Raw genomic sequence first — 22161 nt, forward strand, 5'->3', positions numbered from 1 at the left:
CAAAAATGTAAAGTTATTATATTAACTCTTCATTGTACATCCATTAAATGAAAGTAGAATTTTATTAAGTTACAAAATGTATAGATCTTAAAAAATTTCCCAAGTATGATTTTTTTTACAGATTCATTAAATAATATTCAACCATGTATATTCTGTTAATATTGACCGTCTGTAATAGAACATTATCAAAGTACTAAATTATTGCTAAATATGTAATCTTTTTTAAGACATTAAAAGAACACTGCTATCTCAAATATTTAATTATAATTATTTCAAAAATGTTCTTAAAATTGTTGAATACCAAAGCTTATGTGCGTGCAACAAGTTTCTATTCCACTATTGTATTGTAGATTAACCTTGAAAAAAGCTGAAGGATTCTTACCATTTGCAAATCGCAATTTATGATGCACTGATAACGTATATTCGTGCCATCTCCTATATTAGACAAAATATTAGAGTTTTACTATAAAAAAGTTCAGTACAAGTTCTGTTCTAAAAATAAATTAAATTATGACTAGCACAAGACTGTTGTGTTCTACTAAACTTCCAGTTTATATTTTGTATAATTGAAAAATTCAACAGGGATGGGGGCAGAAAAACAAATTTCTCCAGTCACATATTTGGAGTAATTCAAGATGATATTTCAAAAGTAACTTATAATCATCATTGCGTTCCAGTTTAGGAGTAGTTAAATAATTTAAAAAATCCATACTAATCACTGCTTTTGTGATTTTTATTAATTTCTTCGTCAATTGGCAAGAATGACTCATTGGTGGACAAGTGGTACGTGCTGGACGGGTTAGGAGCGGAGCCACTTTATCAAAGGTGGCTAAACAAACAATTTCTGGGTCACTATTTGAGTTAACTAAGACATACATTCATTTGAAAATTTTTGTTGCTCTATTAAAATTCGTCCATGCAAACAACAGTCACCAAAATAATTTCTATTTACGCGATCAGAAAGCCATTCCTCAGGGAAATGCAATGCACCACAATGGATACACCAAATTTCGAATGGTCATAAGACGTGATATTGCACAGCTGCAGTAACGGCACATTTATATGTCGGTAAATAGTTATTACGTTCTAAGACCCTACGATGTCTTTGTTCTTTTAATCAGTATTCTTGTTGCTCGTCATTTTCGGTAGCTACACGTTGTGACGCACGCTGCCGCAAATCTTACAGACGTCGCTCTCGTTGTTCATTATTTTCAGTAGATACATGTTGTGCCGCACATCTTACAGACGTCGCTCTCGTTGTTCATTATTTTCAGTAGATACATGTTGTGCCGCACATCTTAAAGACGTCGCTCTCGTTGTTCATTATTTTTAGTAGATACATGTTGTGCCGCACATCTTAAAGACGTCGCTCTCGTTGTTAATTATTTTCAGTAGATACATATTGTGCCGCACATCTTACAGACGTCGCTCTCGTTGTTCATTATTTTCAGTAGATACATGTTGTGCCGCACATCTTAAAGACGTCGCTCTCGTTGTTCATTATTTTCAGTAGATACATGTTGTGCCGCACACTCTTGTAAAATATAAATCATGAGACCTTTCTGCTTGTATAATGTTAGTTAAGGTTTGCAGGCATTTGACTTTAGCAGTACATGTGGGGAAATAGAAAAATATATTTAATTTTAAAAGGAGTGAAGTAGTCATCAACTTATATTAAAATAAAAATTTCCTCTCAGTTTGAACCTTCGTTAATTTATATAACAAATTTAATTTTTACTCTTTGGCATTTCAAATGAAACATCAGCTGAATACGTCAGATGTTATTTACAATTTATATATATATATATATATATATATATATATATATATATATATATATATATATATATATATATAAACACACAAGAACTGCTCGTTTAAAGGTATTAGATATAATGGTACCCAGGTTCTCTTGAAAAAAATTGTATATATATATATATATATATAAAATGTAAAAATTACAAATAGTACATGATAGGCTAAATTTGTTACTATGGTTACGGTTATTTTAAAAAATTTATAAAACATCATTCTTGGACTAAATGTTTCCAATATTTTCCCAAAATTTAGAGAATTATATTCACTACAAAACAATAAATAAACTAATAACCAATTTCTAATTTTTAAATTTTTGAAAAGTTGTTTCAAATTTTAAATAATGCAAAACATATACCATACTCTGATAATTCCGTATCGTCTCAAAACTTTATTAGGTTAAACAACTTATTCTCATTGGTTTAAGGAACAATAACAGGATCATATTGCTACTGAACTCATGGTACAATAAGACAGTAAGAGCCGTGGGGGAACTGGGGAGAAAGGTCTGCTACTCAGTGGTTCTGCTGATGGGCTATACTTCAGTAGAATGTATGTTTTAAAGATAAAGTGGAGTGATGAATAGATTAGATTTGTTTGTGGGGAGGGGGAACTTTTGAACACAATTTTTATGTACATAGTGTCTTATGTTAAAAATAAATTATTAAGTTGTGAACAGTTTGTATCAAAACTATAAAATTTATTTCCATAGTTAAATTATTTTTATAACAGTCACAATTCATATATTTATAATATTTTTTACCAACTTGTAATTTAATATTTGATATAATGAAATGTAGATATTTCTTTCATATACACATAATTAATTAATGTTACATTATTCTGCAGATTCTGTAATGATCCTAAGATTAAGAAGTAAATACTAATTGAATTAATTAGAAAGTTAAGCCTAAATATATTTAAATTTAAATCAATGTAGAAACAGTCTCATTGATTACAGACTTGTTACATTCTAAAAGTTAAAAACAGCTTCTGTTCATAAATTTATTTTTAAAATCTTTCTAAACATCCCATTCTTAATTTTTATTGAAAGAATGTACCGAGTAGAGGGCCTATGCACTTTATGCCACAAATTAGATTCTCTAAGTAAAAGTAACTTGTTCAAACATTTAGCAAATTTAATTACCTAAATCAATTAATTTTGAATCTCTGGAGTTACACAAGTTTACTTTCTAATTTTATGAAAGAACACAAAAAGTTTCAAAGTGATTACAACACTTCTTACCATTTGCAAATTGCAATTTATGAAGCACAGATAGCGCATGTTTGAGTTGTACCCTACATTGAAACAAAAATATTAGTATTTTGAAATCTGTAGGTTCTATAAATTTAATCAGTCATGAATTTATGTATAAAATATAGTTTTATATATGATTCTTTGAAATTTTATGGTAATTGTCCATCTACTCAATGAGCAAGTGAGATCATTATTCATTCAATCACCTGATAAGAATGTAAATATGTAGCTGAAAAACAATTACAAAAATAAAAAAAGGTGACATCATTTAATGTATTTTTAAAACTTAAATTTTAATTGTTTTTCTTAAGTTTAATATGAGCAACAATTGAAATACATAACTGTAAATGAAAATTGTAATATATCTAACCAAGGTCATATTTTTCTGTTTCATTATTAACACCAATAGTGGTTACATTATTATTAATAAAACAATAAACATTCTAGTCAAGTATGAACTCAAAATAAATAAATTTAGGAAGAAAAATTAATGCTTTCCATATATACTATGAAGACAATTCTAAAATTTAAGAGACAATACTAGTTAGGGAATTTAAAGCTTGAAAATGAATAACTATGACAGAGTTATATAGCATACACTGTTTTGTTGAGAATATTTTGTGGACTAAACATATAGCGTATAAAATTTGGATTTATTTTCATATTCACCTGACTTATTACTACACGAATAAAAATAATGGTATTAGCAAATCATAAAGCTGTAAAACTGCAATTTTCTTTTTTTGTGATATTAATTAAATGGCTGTTTGTGTAAAATCCTCTTCTTGAAAGAGATTACTTTCGAATTTCAAAAGTTAGGAAAAGTTTAAGTTGTAATATTATAAAAGTAGGACAGAAGCTGATGTGTGAATTTCTGGTTTGAAATGAAGGAATAGTTAGCTGTTAGAAGATAAACGATTTCACTATCAGGTAGCAAGGTTAACGTCGTTACTCTCTAAGCAAAAGAAAATTGCCTATATCATTCAGCTTCTTCTTAGAAACAAATCAGGTGAAGATACTGTTCAATTTAGTAATTTATAGCAAACTATATGTATTTATATTTTCACAAGTATAAATATTATATAAAAAAATTTGTATTTTAACCCATATATGTACTATAGAGCAAGAAGCCGGGAAACTCCATGGATATGTTAAAAGATGTTTTTAGCTGGTTGTGGAGTGATAGGATATTCAGAATGGGTGTGATGTGGAATTAAGGCTGCCTCTGTCTCTAATTGGAGCAAACAGGTGGCAAACAAATGACTCCCCCAGATATAGTCTTTGATCACCCACCCCAGCCATCATTCTTCATATTAATTTAGAACACTGACCTAGTCACTCTCACCCCCAGTATCTCAAATTGTACGTTAGTGTTGTGCCATAGCTTACACCTCCATTGGGTAGCCCAAATGTAAGTCACATCAGTTTTAGCTGTGTTCATTGTAAGTTCAATGGGACAGGTATCAAAACACTAAAAGTGAACCCCTCTGGGTAGCTTCATGCTATTAAGACTTACAATTAGTATTTTAGAAATTTTGCATCACCTTATGACTAGATTTGAAAACAATAATTTATGTGAAATCTCACCGATGTAAGCAAAACCGTCAGTAGAAGACTTCGAGGCTAGAACTCTCTCCACCGCCTCCTCTTGTGTGCTAGGTAGACCTGCCTCCTTCATAGCTTTCCACAGCCTTGTATACTTGGAGCTGATGGGATATTCCCAGACCGCGAACATGGCACGCTCCTGGTCACTCAACTCCTCTCGAAATGTCAGGTTCAACCATTTTCTACAGGATTTATATGTAAACTCAAAACCTTTAAGTACAAAACTTATATTCTTTTATTTGAAAACACTTACTTTTAATCACTGCCACTCTCATCTTTCAATTAAAAGTTTATGTAAAGAATTTATTAATTTAACTCTTTGGCATCAGAGGTATTTTACTTGGGCCACCCAAACGTTACAACAAAATATTGTTGGCATTGCTTAAAATATGTAACACTATGACATATCTTAACTTTTTACAATAACTTCAAAACAAAAATACAAAAAATAAAAATTATATTCTACTTAATTGGTATGCGTACCTTAGAGTAGTAAAATATAGAAAGTTTAAGTTAAATCCTTCTAGACTTTTTCCTTTCTTTATTTAATACTAATAATTAGACCAATGAATGTTGTACAATAAGGGAAATGTAGTTACCCCATAAGGCTGTGCCTGTGTTGTGGATACTGTATACAAAAAGAGTAAAAGTGTAGCTTATGTGGTGAATATTGTACTATTAACATTGTGTTTCAACATTTAACTTTATCATAATTATTGTGCTGTATCAAAGAAAGGGATTTTTGCATGATTTATAATTAAAATGTTAGGCTTTAACATGTGACATTAAATATTATTAAACAAAATATTTTATAATGCTCTAGTGTGGCTATTTCAATATTATTATAACGTAGCAGACTAGACTAACAATACACTAATTTATAATCTTAAACATATATTCAACATCATCTTGTCCGATGAACCAAACTCTAATTTTTTATAGAAAATATATTTATGTTCCTACTAGTTTTGACCAAGTTTGGCAATAAATTGTTTGTCCTCAGAGCTGTAGGAGAAAAGAATTTCATAAAATGTGTTTTTTGAGGTTTAGGTACAAAAAAATTGCATTTCTTAATCTAATTTATATTTTATTTAAATTTTTAAAGTGTTTCTACTTCTAAAATAAAATTATTTTAATACTTTATAAATGTACATACAACAAAGGGGTAATATGTTCATGCGTACAAATAAGGGATAAGAATTTGATCATTAATCTTATAAAAATCTTTTTTATTGTTATTAATGTTCCTAAATGTGTGATTTACGTTCCGCCCTATCAGAAGAGAGTATAATCAAGCCTACTATGAATTAAAGAAAAGTAAACTGTGTGAAGTATGTCTGATAGGCATAATTGTCTAAGAAAATTATAAATAAAAATCAGATTAATTAATTTTCCCTTTAAAATTACTATAGGTGGATTCCAATTTAGTTCCCTGTCTAATACGATTCCCAGATACTTTATACTCTCAACCCCCTAATCTTAAAACAAAAATTATCACAAAACGTTGAAGCCTCCAAACAGTTTAAACATTTGTACACTAATGGATTTTGAGTTGTTTCTTTTTCCCTAAGACTAAAATGTATATGATTAATTTTCTCTGGACTGAGCACTATTTATTTACTTGGAATCACCACTTCAACAATAGCAGATCAAAATTAATATGCTGCTCTACATCAACACAACTATTTTCAATTAATTTGGAAAAATGCTAGAAACTGCTAGAATGCTAGAAAATGCTAGAAAAATGCACTAGTTAAACTTTAATTTATTAAAAATAAAAGAACGTTCGAAATCTTTGGAAATATATTTTTAATTAGATTAGTACTTAAACCATCAATTCCAGGAGATTTATTGTTTTACATACATTGAAAGAGATTCAAAGAATATAGACGATAACTCAATTTTTTTCCTTAAAAAATGTACGTTATGTTGAGGAAAGGTATCAACATAGTTTTCTTATAAAGAAATCAAATCTCTAACGATCCCCAAAAAATATGTATTAAACTCATTGGCTACAACTAAAAGGTCTCGTTCAATAAAATTTTGTTTCCAGTTCATATGTTTCTCTCCCTTTAGCAGTTTGCCCAGTAGCTTTGTTAACAACTTTCCTGTTGCCTTTGCAATTTTAAAACAATCCTCAGCAACAATTTTGTTTTGTTTAATTTATATCAAACTGCAGGATATTTCTGTACCATACAAAATATTATTTAAATGATTCATTGTCAAGATTTTGCTTTGCTGTTTTAAATCCAACACAACTTTTGTTAAAAGTGTGTGTGATTTTCTAACTTTGATCCTTTAAATTATTTTGTATATTACCCATGGTTTAATCTTTTTCATGCTTCTATTTATTTGTGATGTTTTAATATAAAACTGTTCGACATAAATTAAAAAAATATTTACAAAAATATCATAAGCAAGAGATGCGTCAATGCAGTTGTAAACAGCTGGCCAATCCAAATTTTCAAGCCGGCCGTGCAACAGCTGATAATCAGTGTGACACAGCACAGCATTAGTGAAATCTGTTTTATATTTTAGTCCATGGCAGGCATCAAGCATATATATATTATATATATATATATATATATATATATATATATATATATATATATATATATATATATTGATTGCGTAGCTAAGTCCTGCTCCATTCTTTTTAATTATCTAGATTGCTTGCTGTTGAGTCTCATGATTTGATTCCTCAGGGACGCCTTGAGTTACAATGGTAATTTTTCCAGAAAATCTAACTCTATAAAGCAAACGGTGAAAATTTTACATAAAATTGTTGATTGGTTGTTGAGTAAATAAATAAAGAACACAGTATTACAGCACAGGAAAAAAGTGTCCCACACACTAATCAGCTAGTTTTCCAGGACAGACATTGTCTCGCACTAGACATTCTTTACTAGTAAGACAGGTGCTGTCCAGGCCGCCCCCAGAGTTAAAAGTAATAAAACTTTGGTAAAGTAGTAACTATTAAGTATTTGTGATTCAAGAGAAATTTTAATCAGCTATGCTAGAAATTGGTTCAAAGTTTTGGTCTTAGAAGATGTATTTTTATTTTTATTTAATTATGCACATCTGAAAAAAGTGTTATTCATTAAAATTCATTTTCAACAACTGTTGTTACCAAACTCAATATAGATTTTGCTCATTGATGGGTATATAAAGAACTAAAAAAATTCAAATTTATGAAAGTTTTTAAATCTTTGTTTGTTTAAAAAAAATTTAACTAAAAGCGCATTACATTAAACAAACTTTTTATGTTTTAATTTTTGTGTGTTGCATCATTTATAATGCAAGTTTAGTTTAATTTTAGTTACAGCAATTTTTCCATAAATCTTCTCCTATATTATAATATGTATAAGGGCAGGGAATAGTAAGTGGTAATTATTCATGTAACATCCCATTATAACAAGTAAAGCACCAAAACATAACCATCTACACTGTTTATCACTTAATTAAATTTGATAATACGCTGACCTTTGTTCAATGAATGTTAAAATGTTTTACTTGTCAACAATATGAAGTACAGTATATCTTAATGCTAAAGAACAGTTGTAGGCCTAAATGCAAGTTGCAATTGTGGCACAAAAAAGAACTTAGCAATACAATATAGAAGTATGCCACACCACATGTCGTTAACAGGTTTCGCTGAGATTACATGCAAAATTTCAAATCTATAGCTCATTTAATTCTGTTCTGCGCACAGATAAACATATATCATACAAAAGGTAATTTTTTACATCCTCTGTCAGACAAAACAGAAATTATGTCAGTTTCAGCAATGATAGGTTTCAATGACGCTCAGCCAAATTCCATGGTTGAACATACACAATCATAGAACTAGATTTTATCTAGTAGAAATGAATTTTCATGCAAAACTACAAATGTACAGATTAAATCTTTGTCGAGTATCTTGCAGAGTGCTGAAATAATAAAAGTTCCGGTGAGCTAGGGAGGGTACTACAATGTAAGAGTGTGCTGAAATCATAAGAGGGTGACCGACTTTTAACATGAACATTCCATTATTTTTTTATTTTTACTCTATTAATAGAAACTACATGTTGAAAACTCAGTTTGTTTATAAAATTAATCTATTCTGCTATTTCTCATTGCCATTGTAGTCAACCATAAGAACAATGTAAAAATATTCATTAACGCTCAGCCAAATCCTATGGAGGGACATGCACCATTATCAAAATCAGTGTTGCCTGTATAGAAATGAAGGTTAATGCATTATTTCAAGTCTATAGGTTAGTTCATTTTCAAGATATCGTGTGGAGAGAAAGATAGAAATGACATTTTCCAGCACCTCGAGTGATAGGCTTTGCTAATATATGATGAGCTCATACTACAAATCCTAATAAACCAATTGACATTATAGCGTTAATAAATCGTTCTTTCAAAAAATATTTTAGAATGTAATGATAGTAAAGATTGGGTGGGTACTCATGAAATGTCTGCTCGATGTCAGCCATTCGCTCGAAGTAGGTCATGCCAGAGGATCCATTGATGGGTGCGTACTGTATCCCTGACTGCTTGGCCAGATCACTGAGAGACTGTATCCGAGTGTCCATCCGAGAGACAGTGAGGAAAGCGGCCAGATTGGCAGTATAGGAGGAGATAATAATGAAACCAAACAGCCACCATGTGCCCAGAGTGATGTATCCTGGAAGATTTCTGGGGCCACTCTCTCCCCCCTGGAACATTACAATATTTAGTGCTAAATGAGGATGTTGACTGTACCCCATTGGACAAAGGATTATACATCTCTGATCTGAAGACTAAATAAGAATACTGAGGATTCTGTTGATCCCTCTGTGTACACCAATGTTTGTAGCTACTAACTACCTCACCTGAGGTGTTAGGGAGGTCATGCAGAACCATAAACAGTCTTTCAAGGACAGACTTTCTTTGTTTAACAGTTCCAGCTCCTCACTGGAGTGTGAAACCATTGTGCGGGGACCAAGGCGGTCAAACATCCACAGAAGGAAACTGAAACATAAGCATTTTAGACGAGTTTTTACCATCTTGAGCATTTTTTATTATATCTGACCTCAGTAATATAAATAATTGACTGTGACTGTTTACAAAATGAACATCTGCTTGATAATGAGAAAGCAAGTATTCATAAACCAGCGTTATGTTTCTGCAAGATTGATAGCTTTTTCTGCCTTTAGTCTTGTCTATATGTTCAAAACTCTGGTCAAAGAGCATTTGAACAAACAGAATAAAATGGTTTCCAAGATATACATAAAAATAACGTAGAGCAGCAAATTTATGAAAACTGTCTTGCGCAACTCAAAAATTTAATTTTTGTAGTTACAAATCACCTTTTTAGAAATACTCTTAGAAAAAAACTGTGTGAAAAAGTTCTTTCAACACTTCTTTACAAGAAGATGGTAGTCAATCCTTAATAGGTCGTAATCAACACTTTACTTGAACAGTATTTAATTAAATATCTCAAAAAATAAATGCCTAAAGGTAATTTTGCAATGTATATGATCAGCGTGAAAGTTAAATTTAAACACTTGGGATTCAGGTATCCCAAGGAGCTTAAGAGGAATTTGAGTATACAAAGTGCAATGTGAAATTAAGATATTAAATTTTGTTACATTTGACAAAAGTCTCTTTCTCTAAAATCTTGTTGAATCTAGAAACAGAAAGTTTTTTATAAGTATATAGCACAATTCTTGTGCATAAATAATAATGACATATAACAGGACATTAATAAAATCGGACCAAGAATTTAGCCTTTGGGGAACTTAAAAGCTCAGTTGTATTGGTTTTAAAATTTAAATTTGTTTTAAATTCAAACAATTTGAGATTTATGGCTTAGGAAGGACCTTTTAATGTATTAATATCAAAATAACATTCTACTTATGCACACTAAACATTTGAAAGTTAAGCCACTGTATAGCTCTAAATTTGTACTATTATAGTAGTTATAGGCTAAACTAATTTTGTTGATCGCAGTACAGTGTTTGTAGAATTGTTTCAAGCAAAGAGACTTCTTAATGCATTGTCTAAGCAATGAGAATGGTACACCTCAGATTACATGGGATTCGTTTGTCAAACTGTATTTTAAGGCAATAAAAAATGTGATTGTGACATTCTAAGACCATACAAACAAGACACAACAGTGGCTATTGTCGATTTGCTTGTTCTAAAATCAAATTTATTTGAAATCTAAATGTGTTTGTACAAAAAGAAAGCATTCTATAGAAAAAAATTATCCATCTATTTTCCTCATTAGATACAAAATTGATACCTGTTACTGTTACTTATTAATATTATTCATTCAACTTGGTTGTCTTTTTTTAATGTATGTACTTTTACCACTTTATAGAAATGATAAAAATACTATTTTGTGAAGGCAAATTTAGTAAGTGTGGTTTTAATATATCTTTACACTTTAAACTACAACCTATTTTCACTCATCAGATTTCAAAAATGTTTAATATATAAAAAAAATTATACTAAGTCCTTTAAATTCAAACTTCAGGATAAAATCTTTTTGTTTGCTTTTATACTATAGTCAATATCTTTTTATCCTTCTGATAAATTTCCATAGATAATTCTTTACCTTGCAAAAACATAAGTGACCAGAACACACAGCCAGACATCGCCTTCCATAGCCGTGAGAAACTTAAAGTGAGATGTTTTTGGGTTATGCCTCTTCATAAGGATGCTCATGCCCACCAGGTCATAGTAGGGAACAGTGAATTCTACGACATTCTCTCGCTCTGCTGTTATTGACAGAGATGTCAACCCAATGTCAGCTTTCTGTAAACATGTGAACAATTTATTTTATTATTTCATAGCCGTGAGAAACTTAAAGTGAGATGTTTTTGGGTTATGCCTCTTCATAAGGATGCTCATGCCCACCAGGTCATAGTAGGGAACAGTGAATTCTACGACATTCTCTCGCTCTGCTGTTATTGACAGAGATGTCAACCCAATGTCAGCTTTCTGTAAACATGTGAACAATTTATTTTATTATTTCATAGCCGTGAGAAACTTAAAGTGAGATGCTTTTGGGTTATGCTTCTTTATAAGAATGCTCATGCCCACAAAGTCATAGTTGGGAATAGTGAGTTCTACAACATTCTCTTGCTCTTCTGTTATTGACTTTAACCCAATTTCAGCTTTCTGTAAGCAAGTGAATAATTTATTCTGAAAATACATTAAGATTTTGTTATCACTTTAAAGCTCCTCAATTCAAAACTTGAAATATAAGTAATATATAATGAAATAATAATACATTTTACTGATAAAAAAACAATGAAATTGCTATCTAAAAAATTCTTTCAAATTACGTGGAATTACACATTTATAGTATGGTATCATTCCAAAAACTTCAATAAATATTAACTATGGTGAACAGCGTTGCATTAGCATCAAGGACTTTATAATTCTCTTGTAGTTCCAATTACCGTAAAATGATTTGTTACTGATGACAGAATTTTAGCATTACTTACAATTTTGTAACCTTAGTTCTTAGGTTTATGCAGTCAGTACCATAACAATAGTAAAACAGACTTATAAAATTGATAATCTAAGTTTTCTAATTCATACTATGTCAAAACATTGCGTACATAAGTACATTTTCAAGCAAGGTTTTGCACTGGAAAACAATCAATATGAACTGGAAAACTTAGATGAGAGTTACAATTTTGTAATTAAAATGAGGGAAAAACAGGAAATAGTTTGGTCACACATTATACACACAGAATTATGTTTTAGAAAGCAACCTCTTGTTGTGCAGGGACTGTTATCCTCTTATAACAAAAAATTGGGATTTATTAACTAAAAATAAAAAAATTGCTTCTAAAAATCAAGGTACAGTTGTATAGTACATGATTCAAATTAACTGCAAAAGAGCAAACTAAAACAATTAATTGTGAAACTGATAAAAAGAAGAATTTGTGAAAGGCTGGCAAACAGATTCGGATTACATTTAAAACAAATACGTAAATACTATTTTCGTACAAAATTTGGTTTCAATCATTTAGAAATTACATCAGTTTCAATTTTTACATGAAGAAGTTGGGATCGGAAAGGAAGAATACAAACCAATTTCTAAGATGCTTCTCTAAGGCTTCATTGGAACCATATTTTTCATTTTTAAGTCAGAACAATCACTCTTCTTCATTGGTAGGCCCTCTCATATAAGGATGATTCCACTGCTGGAAAGCTTGTTAAACTTCTTCTTGTAGTATATACTAAATTTGTATGATTACAACATTAAAATTATAAGAGATGTTCACAATATTTGTAGGAACAAAATTAGTCTTTTTGTAAATGACTTGTTAGGTATTTGTTTTGCTCTATGCGGGCTAATACAACTATTCCTTTTCAAAAATGAATGGCTGCAATTTTGAAAATGAAACCTTAAGAAAATGAAAAAATGTGAAAGTATACACACAGTTGTTTGAAATTACTAAATATTTGAAAAGGGTGTAGACCATCAATTCTCATAGTGGTTCTGGATTACCTCACTACAATACAAATGCTAGCCATTATAATTTTGTAAACTATAGCACAAACATCTCTAGTACCTTATCCATTAACTCCTTGATGAGTCCTCCCCACCGCCCCTTCTCATCCATGGTTCCAAAACTGTTGTCCGGTGCCACATAGACCTCATACTCAAAACCAATGATTTGACTGATATGATTGAGCAGATCAATGCAATAGCCAGTGAAGTTTTCATTGCCCGCATCATCAATGGTTTTTATCACAAAAGGTTGTTGCTGAAACATATTTGGAGGGATAAGAAATTTTGTTACTACATATCAAGTCAGCAACGAAGGCACTGTAAAACTGTAAATGACAGACACTATATTGTCTGCATTATAAGAAATATCTTGGTTCAGATCCAGATTTTGAAAGTCATGAAAAGCTGTTTACAATATTGTATCTACAAAATAAAACTGTAAATAGGACTCTGGGATAAAACAAAATGTGCTTTCATTTGTGACTCTTTCTTCAGCACTGTATGTGATTTCAGTGCTAGCTATGAATCCAAACGTCTCTTGTAAAACTTTGGCTAGCAAAAAGAAATTATTCTGTACTTGACACACACTCAAAAAATAAATTTAATATGAAAATATATTTAATGAAGACAAGATTGTATTGTGGAAATGTTTTTATTAGTTCAACTTATAACTTTTCTTGCTCAGTTAATATGCAATTGTTTTTAAAATTGTACACTTTATAAATAAATATAAAGGACGATATAAATTCTTGGCTGATTAGCATGTTTAATTAAATAAAAACTAAAAATTTAAAAGATTTTTGAAATTTCTATTTCAAATGATTTTCTTTTTGAATGAGCGCGAATCTATATCTGAGTTAATAACAATGAAATATAACTAAGTTTGATAAATTGCTTTAGTAACAGACTGCCAAGGGAATTTTGTAGTTTAGGGTTTGCAACAAAGTATTTTATTTTCGTATACAACTGAATCAAAACTAACCATCAAATCAAATACAATTTCTCACTTCATCCTGTGCTTCAGATTCATTAACCGTTATTTCCAGTAATGTTTCATTTCAGGCATAGTTTATAAAGCTATTACTTTAAAAAAAGTTTGGTTCCAAAAGACAAGACTGAAAGAAATGTCAGCTTCTCCACCTACCCCTGTGACCAGTCCTATTTATGCAACAAGTTTTTCATTTCTCTTTGCACCTTAAAAAATCACACATGTTAAACTATTTTCTGAATCTTTAATAACACCTGAAAACTATGAATATAATGCAGTAGGTGAACAAATCTTGTTTTAAATTGATACATAACATGTGGTTCATACATAATGTTATTCACCAGGATCTTGTAGATTAGGCCTATATGAGTAGAGATGCATCAATATTCTTCAGGTCCAGGCTAATCATAGACCCTGGCCTCTAAGCCCCAACTTTTTCTGTGTTCTTGTCTTCCTTAATAACCATTGCTTCCAATCTCATTGTAAAGTCCATGAACCCTGACCATTCACAATACTACTTACCAGGACTGTTACAACCTTGTAGATTGTACGAGAAGACACAGCATCGATATTCTTCAGATTCAGACTGGCCTCAGACCCTGGTCTCCAGACCCCAACTCTTTCTACGTCCTCCTTGTCTCCCTGGATAGTTACTACCTCAAGTCTCATTGTGAAGTCCATGAACCCTTTACCGTTTGGGTTTATGTAAAATGGAGCATACATCACTGGTTCATAGATCTGAAAATGAAAAGGCCTCTAAGTCCTAGTTAGTTAATAAATATAAACATAAGAAATAACAACAATTTTAATTTCTTATAAGAAGCTTTTTTGTTGTTGTAAATATTTATCTTTGAATACAACTATTGATGTAAAAAAATTACGATGTCTTTCAACACTGACATTCTTCATGGTGCTTTGACGCTCAAGACTTCAAACTTATATTAATTTTTAAAGCCAATTGTACTGATGGTCATTTTAAATTTGACACCAAAAGAATAAAGCTAAATCTTATATCATGCACTTCTTCTATTGTTACACAGATTTGTGAAAAGGAACAGTAAATTTATCACCTCTTTGAAATATCTTTTAAAGTCAACAGTTCTGTCATCGAAAGAGGAACTGTTCCTGTGGTCTGCACACAGACTATGGGAGAAGTTGGATGTGACCCAACTGTTGCTTGCCAGAACTGATCTGCAACACATTCACGTATTTATAAAAGTGCATGATTTTTATATTTGCTATATTTATTTATGTCAGGTTTCCTAGTCTTTTTTCTCGATTCTTCAAAATTGGTGGACATACTGAATTGGCTATCCAGACAGAAGTAGAAACTGACAGTAGGTCCTTAATTTTTCTTGTACTCATTTTGCTGCAAGAGTAACACACCAGTGTCTACTACTGTCTGGGTAGCGTATAGAAATTATTTATCATATTAGTGTTTACACAATGAACAAATGTTTCACTAGTGCAAATTCTGAGTTAAATTTTTAAAGTAACTTTACAGTATTTTTGATACATTTTAGTATTGAAGAAAAATAAAAAGATAATAAAAAGTAAGTGTGAGCAAATTGCTTCCATGCGACCTCTTGCATATTAATAGATACAAACATGTAGTGAAATATGATTATCATATAAACGATTAGCTGATTTAAATCTAACTTATTTATGATTTCTTGAGTTGGTACACTTGTTTCCTTTCTTTTTACTATTTTCATTTTTATATATTCCATAGTGGTTCGAAATTTATTAATTATAATACAAATATATTTCAAAGATATCTTTGAATGATATTCTTTTAGAAGTAAAAATGTGTTAAGAATGTTTACTAGCAATATGTAACCCACAATGGCCGATTTTGTATAGGTATTTGTTCTTTATGATGAGTTTAACCATAGCCAATTCATTTTGTACAGTGCCTTGATAATTGCTGATATTTCTGCATCATAGCTAGTATAGTATTTTCCAATAGTAACACATATTAGAAGTAACTAACAACACACTTCAGAACTTATACCTATTGTGTTTTCAACAAACTTGTTTAACCCAGTATTTTTCTGTTGAATATATTTTATTCGTGTTGCCACAGTTAAAGATAGTAATAGTGTAACAGTGCTTACTAACATGGAATTGTAACTGTCAGATTTGAGTTTAGTAAAGAATGATTCTAATAAAATACAGACAGCTTAGAGAAGTTACCTGAATGCTAACAATGATTTGACCACAGCATCGAAGTAGAAAGCAGACGTTATGTGTGAGGGAGTTTTCAGTGAATATGAAGATTGCAGGTTGATGAACTTCTCTCTGTTGATTGGCCCTGGATCGGGTTTTATAAAGAGGAGAGTTATATTCCGACAAGAACTCCGCAATTGTCCGTCATCCTAAATGAGATAATTCTACAGATACATGAAATGGACAAAATATGCTGTAGGTTGAAAATGACGCTCTAAGTTAAAAAGGTTAAGATAAAATAGTGTGTGATTCTTCTCTCTCCTTTTATGAAGAATACATTAATATAATTGAAAACATTGTTTATTGTTAAGATAAAACATACTAATGGAGAATTGTAGTTAATTTATGTACATTATCCTATTTATCCTAAATATGTTCTACTAATTAAAAGAAAATTATGTTGTGTCTATTACAAAAGAGCATCAAAAACCGGATCAATTCGGAGACAATCCCGTTTGGATTTTGTTTCAAAATGAACTATACAAAAAAAGGTAATGACACAGAGCTAATGAAAAGTTATGTGCAATCACACATAAAGCATGTTGTTTACAGAAATGGAGCAGATAAATAAAACTATTCATTACTGTAAAAGCTTTAAATGTCAAACTTACAGAAAAAATACAGTAGTCATATTTTGTGTGAAGTTCATCCAGGCTACATAAAACTAACATATGTCTGTGATTAATACATAATTAAAATTAACACGTTTTTGAAGTTTAAAAAATCTGTTATGGATTTCTGAATTACTGTATTGGTCTGTTTTTTCTTCTTCTTTTTTTCAGCCAAGTTCTTTATTTGGTTAAAGAGAACTAGCTGAGTTGATGTGCTTACAGTCTGTTTTTCATTTTCATTACTATCTTCATCCGATTCCCCTTAAAACGAAGAAAGTCGTCTATGTAATCAAGCAAATACTGTATAGTAAGTTAAATATACACAATGAAATAAAAAAAAACTACAACAATTTTAGGGTATGTAATACTGTACACTAACATTCAAACAACATGTCAGATATTTCATGGTCGTTCAAAATCTGGTATCAAGAATCATTGTGATCAACAACCAACCATTCCTTAGCATCACTTTTGTCACACTCTTGAAATCCTAGTATCTTGCTACAGATTTGACATCTCATTTACATCATTTTCATTTTCACCCTCTCCAGGCTGATTACCCTATTAGGCCATAACTTTCTCCAGGCTCCCAGATTACCTTTTGTAAGAGGTTCCCAAGAATCAGCAAGCATGTAAATGCTATCTTTCATGTTCAACTTTTTTATAAATTATTAACGCTATATTGTCTTTTTCAGCCAACAAAACAAACTCAAAATTCTTTATTGTTGTTGACAATATAAATTGCATAACAATTGTCAGTACATAAAATAAATACAACTAAATAAAATACCTGATTACTTAAAGTTTTTATCAATTAAAAAACAATGAAAACAAAGAAAAGTCACGGACATGCTGCTTCTATAGATTCTTTTTATTTTCTCTATTACACCTTGGTCCATTGGTAGCAAGGTGGTGGTAAAGTTTTGAGAAAGAAACACTATTTCAAACATCTCATCAATTTTGTTTAGTATCTCGAGAGTGGCGTAGGCGAGGCGGGTGCAGAGAACTTTCCCTTTTTTTATTTTCCTCCTCATGAAACTTTCTAAAAAAGTGCTTGAAAGTCATCCATGCATTTTTTTAAGACAGTTCACACATTTTTAAACCAACGAGGTTTTATGCGTTTCCCAATCACTAATAATTTTAACTTGTGCTCCCCCACTGGCATTCGCACACATCATAGCTGTAATTCTCTTCTTACTAAACTTTAAAACCAGGAGCAGATTGGTTCATGTCTTAACATCAGTGACTTAGTTGGAAGGGCTCACCAGATTATTCCAGTTTAATCTGCATTGGGGGTACAGGTCATCCCTACTGTACCCTTTTTATAGAGCTTTCTTAATAAATGTCTCTTTAAATACACTTTCAGCCACTTTATCCAATGAAAGTTTTTCTTTTAAGACTCCCTTCTTTATAGTCTAGTTTTAATGCATATTGTTCCAGGTGGGATCTTTTTGCTTTATTATCACTTATAGTGAAGTGGTCACCCCATGATACTTCGCTAGCGATGTGCCACTTTCACAATTTTTTAACCTATCTAACATTTTTATTTCTGTTTCAGTGTTTCAAAAAGTATCCTTTTCTTTGAACTTGATGCCATAAGTAATACAGTAGCAACAAAATAAAAACTGGTTAACCCAAACACTATAAACACAGATGTCAAACAAAAACTAATATAGTTCATGCACAGAAATCAACGTTCAAGGCCACGGCATGACTCAACGCCATGGCAATGACATCAACGCAGTATGGCATGACTGACACCGACTGTAGTGTTGTGAGAATCCCCACCACTCAATCAATCAATTAAATTTATTTATCATAAGAACATACAGTCATTAGCAATGTCACCGTCATGGCATGCATGCCAAGTCAAATTAATAAAAGGTGACCATTTATGTTTAAAGGAACTAATAAGATCACTACCTAAGAGATTTGTTCTATTTGAATTTTTAAAGGGGAAAAACACATTAGTTTTGTTGTGGTAATGTGATATAATGTGTAAAAGTTATATAATGGAGTAAAAATGAGGTCAGGAGATCTATGAAGTGTGCACAGCACAGATGTATACAATAAATACAGAGTAAGCGGGCATTAATTAAAAATTAAAAATGTTGTATAAGTGAATTAAAAAAAAAAATCATGATAACAGGCGGTTCTCAAACATAACTTTTAGATGAATCTCCACATGTTTCTATACCTTTTACCGTTAAATAGTTATTAACCACCTAAGTCATTGGCTAAGTGTGTTCCTGCTGAGTTCAAGATTCATTGATGGGATGTTTCTTTGAGGAAATTTGGAAAAATAACCCTCCATTACAATAAGTGTCTAAACATTGGTGAAAACTATGTTGAAAGTATTTAAAAGTATGTTCTTTCATGTAAAATTAAAACTGTTTGAAAAAATATATTTTTCAGTATACGTTCTTTGGTCTTAAAATATTTTCTAAATAATTGCCTGGTTTCTTAATTTATTATTGTCTTTTTAATGTTAGTCAAGTATACGTTCTTTGGTCTTAATATTTTTAATCTAAATAATTGCCTGATTTCTTAATTTATTACTGTTTTTTAAATTTTAGTCAAGTATACGTTCTTTGGTCTTAATATTTTTAATCTAAATAATTGCCTGATTTCTTAATTTATTATTGTTTTTTAAATGTTAGTCAGCTTAAATAGTAATGACAACTCCCAGTTTCAGAGTAACTTTGAAATTTAAAGAATTTCTGAATGGTCACCTGAGTAATGATATACCAGCCAAACTTCTTTTCATAGTAAGTGCTGCAGTCTGAGCTGTCAATGATGCTCCTGGCAGTCAGCAGGGAGCCCAGGACAAAGTAATTGAATACATCTAACTCTCGAAGTTCGACCATCAGCTGTCTCAGAGAGGTTGTGACCTCCACATTGATCACTATCTGTCGGGCAGGGATGTCTCGAAGAAGGCAATCAGATTTTATTACTGATCCTGTATAACGAAAAGTATATTAATGAAAAATCATGTATGAACTAGGTGTATTGATATGAATGTTGAGTTAAGCTCCAGCTCACTTTCCTCTCAATACTGTCTGGAATCTGATGCTATTACAGACTTGACTCCTGAATCTGGAGCCATATTCCTATGAAAAGATTGAAAAATAATTGAAGGCTAATAAGCTCAAAACGAACAATTTATATTATTTCGACATCAGAGACACCTAGATTGCAAAATATAAAATGTAGTGTAATCCAGGTGAATTGGCATTTTTATTGTCTCATCAGGTGCACAATTGAGTGAATTACAATGTTCATCAACACAATCTCTAAGCACAACAGAGTAACAGAATTTTATATTCTTTGAGCTGTCATCGACTTTTTTTTATATCTTCAGACGAACATTTCTCCAGATTCCAGGAGTTGACTATAACAGTGTCATATTCCAGATGCTGCATTGAGAGGAAGATAAACTGGAGCTAAACTCAACATTCACATTAAACTAATCTTTCTCACCTGGCTATGTTGTGTGTGTATTGGCTGAGCATTAGCAAAAACTTTACAATTTCTTTTCTTTCTGGAATTGAATTTTTTTTAATAATTTTGTCAAACCCTTGTATTTTTTGCATATTTAATTGTATTTATACAAGAAGTTAGGTTCAGGAATATTGAGTGGCTAATGGGTTAAATTAGGTAAATTAATATTGTTACATGTTGTAAATAACAAATAATTTGAAATCATCAGATATAAGTAACCCTCCTACTGGCCATCGACTAGATTCTAGTTGAAGAGTCATGCTTGTTTTTACCACACACTATTAAGCTTGCTACCTGTATGCTTTTACTTAATTTTTTTCAAATTCAAATATTAATTTATTTTCAAATAAAGAAATTACAATATATTAATTTATATTAAATTTTAAAACTATAATAAGAAACAAAAATGCATTATAATATTGGGAAAAAATACCCTGCGTGGGTAGGAGTTGAGAAAAAAGATAGATAAATTTGAGTATGAATAATATGTACTTATGGTTGGTGAATTTTAATAAAGCGTAAATAAATGTTTAAATTTTCCAATTTTATTTTAAAATATTTAGTATAAGATACAGTAACAAATACAACTCATTCAGTAAAATAAGCATATGTAACAATTTATATTATAAATTTTGGAATAATACGTAAAATTTGTCAGCTCAGAAAAAATAGATGGCCAGATCTATGGTTAAACTAATATTTATTATGTCTTATATACCAAAGGAGTCACATGGAAATTAGCAGCATTTGTAAGTTCAGTACATGGGATGTGAGATCATAATTTGCATTGCAAAATACTCATACAAGCAGATTTGAAATTATTTGAGGTTTAAAATTATTTATATTTATTATACAGTATTTAATAATGTCTTACTTACCAAAGGATTCATCATAGAGAATAGCAGCACTTGTTAGTTCAGAAGCTAAAGCTAAGATGCGTATTATCTGTGGGATCATGTCTTGTGGATGTAAGAGCTGAAGATAGAATTCCTGGTTGGTCTCTTCACTCAGCCATTTACTGGATTAAAACATGTAAAACGTGTATTTATAAAATTCATAGTAATATTTTAAATTATATTACACACATTTCTATTAAAACTAAGTTTATATTGTAATGGGTATATGTGTTTATAATAAAATATTTGTTTATTATAATTTAATAACCAATGCATGGGTAGAAATAAGTAAAAGAAAAGAAAAGGAAACATATAGACATAGAATAAACGCTAAAAGGCTTTATCAATTTACTTAAGTGTATCAATAATTGTGGTATTATTCATATTCATAACTAAACAGCTGATCATACAATTACTTATAGTGACATGTTAGGATTTGTTTTTACATTCTTTCTGTTACCTGTCAAGTAGGCTAGTTAAAAAAATAATAACATACTTTTGTTGATTTTCTGACAAAACCCTGTAGTTGAAGTATGACATGTATTGTATTATAATAAAAAAGATGGTTTTTTTAATGTAATGAAAACTTGGGCATGCATCTAAGAAAATGGACTCAAATACAGAACTCTTAAAATGAAATGTTTATTTATAGGAGTACAATATAATATTTTTGTACAAAACATTTTATGTAATTTCTGTACAAAAAGCTTTGCATTATTAGTAAATAACAAAAAGTGTTGTAATAGTTTAACAGA

At 30.6% G+C, this 22161-nt stretch overlaps 1 protein-coding gene across 1 annotated transcript in view; it reads right to left on the reverse strand.

Moving 5' to 3' along the window:
- Positions 1–22161, reverse strand: part of LOC124371678 (ionotropic receptor 25a-like) — a 48183-nt gene that overhangs the window by 7326 nt on the left and 18696 nt on the right. Inside the window, exons 5-15 of the mRNA XM_046830018.1 lie at positions 21389–21528; positions 19742–19968; positions 16366–16547; positions 15240–15360; positions 14692–14907; positions 13243–13437; positions 11268–11467; positions 9538–9676; positions 9131–9381; positions 4661–4860; positions 383–435 (exon numbers count right to left, since the gene is read on the reverse strand). Coding sequence (XP_046685974.1) covers positions 383–435; positions 4661–4860; positions 9131–9381; positions 9538–9676; positions 11268–11467; positions 13243–13437; positions 14692–14907; positions 15240–15360; positions 16366–16547; positions 19742–19968; positions 21389–21528 — 1924 coding nt within the window. The remainder of the gene's footprint in view (positions 1–382; positions 436–4660; positions 4861–9130; positions 9382–9537; positions 9677–11267; positions 11468–13242; positions 13438–14691; positions 14908–15239; positions 15361–16365; positions 16548–19741; positions 19969–21388; positions 21529–22161) is intronic.

Source organism: Homalodisca vitripennis, chromosome 1 (assembly GCF_021130785.1).
Source record: "Homalodisca vitripennis isolate AUS2020 chromosome 1, UT_GWSS_2.1, whole genome shotgun sequence".
Classification (NCBI taxonomy): domain Eukaryota; kingdom Metazoa; phylum Arthropoda; class Insecta; order Hemiptera; family Cicadellidae; genus Homalodisca; species Homalodisca vitripennis.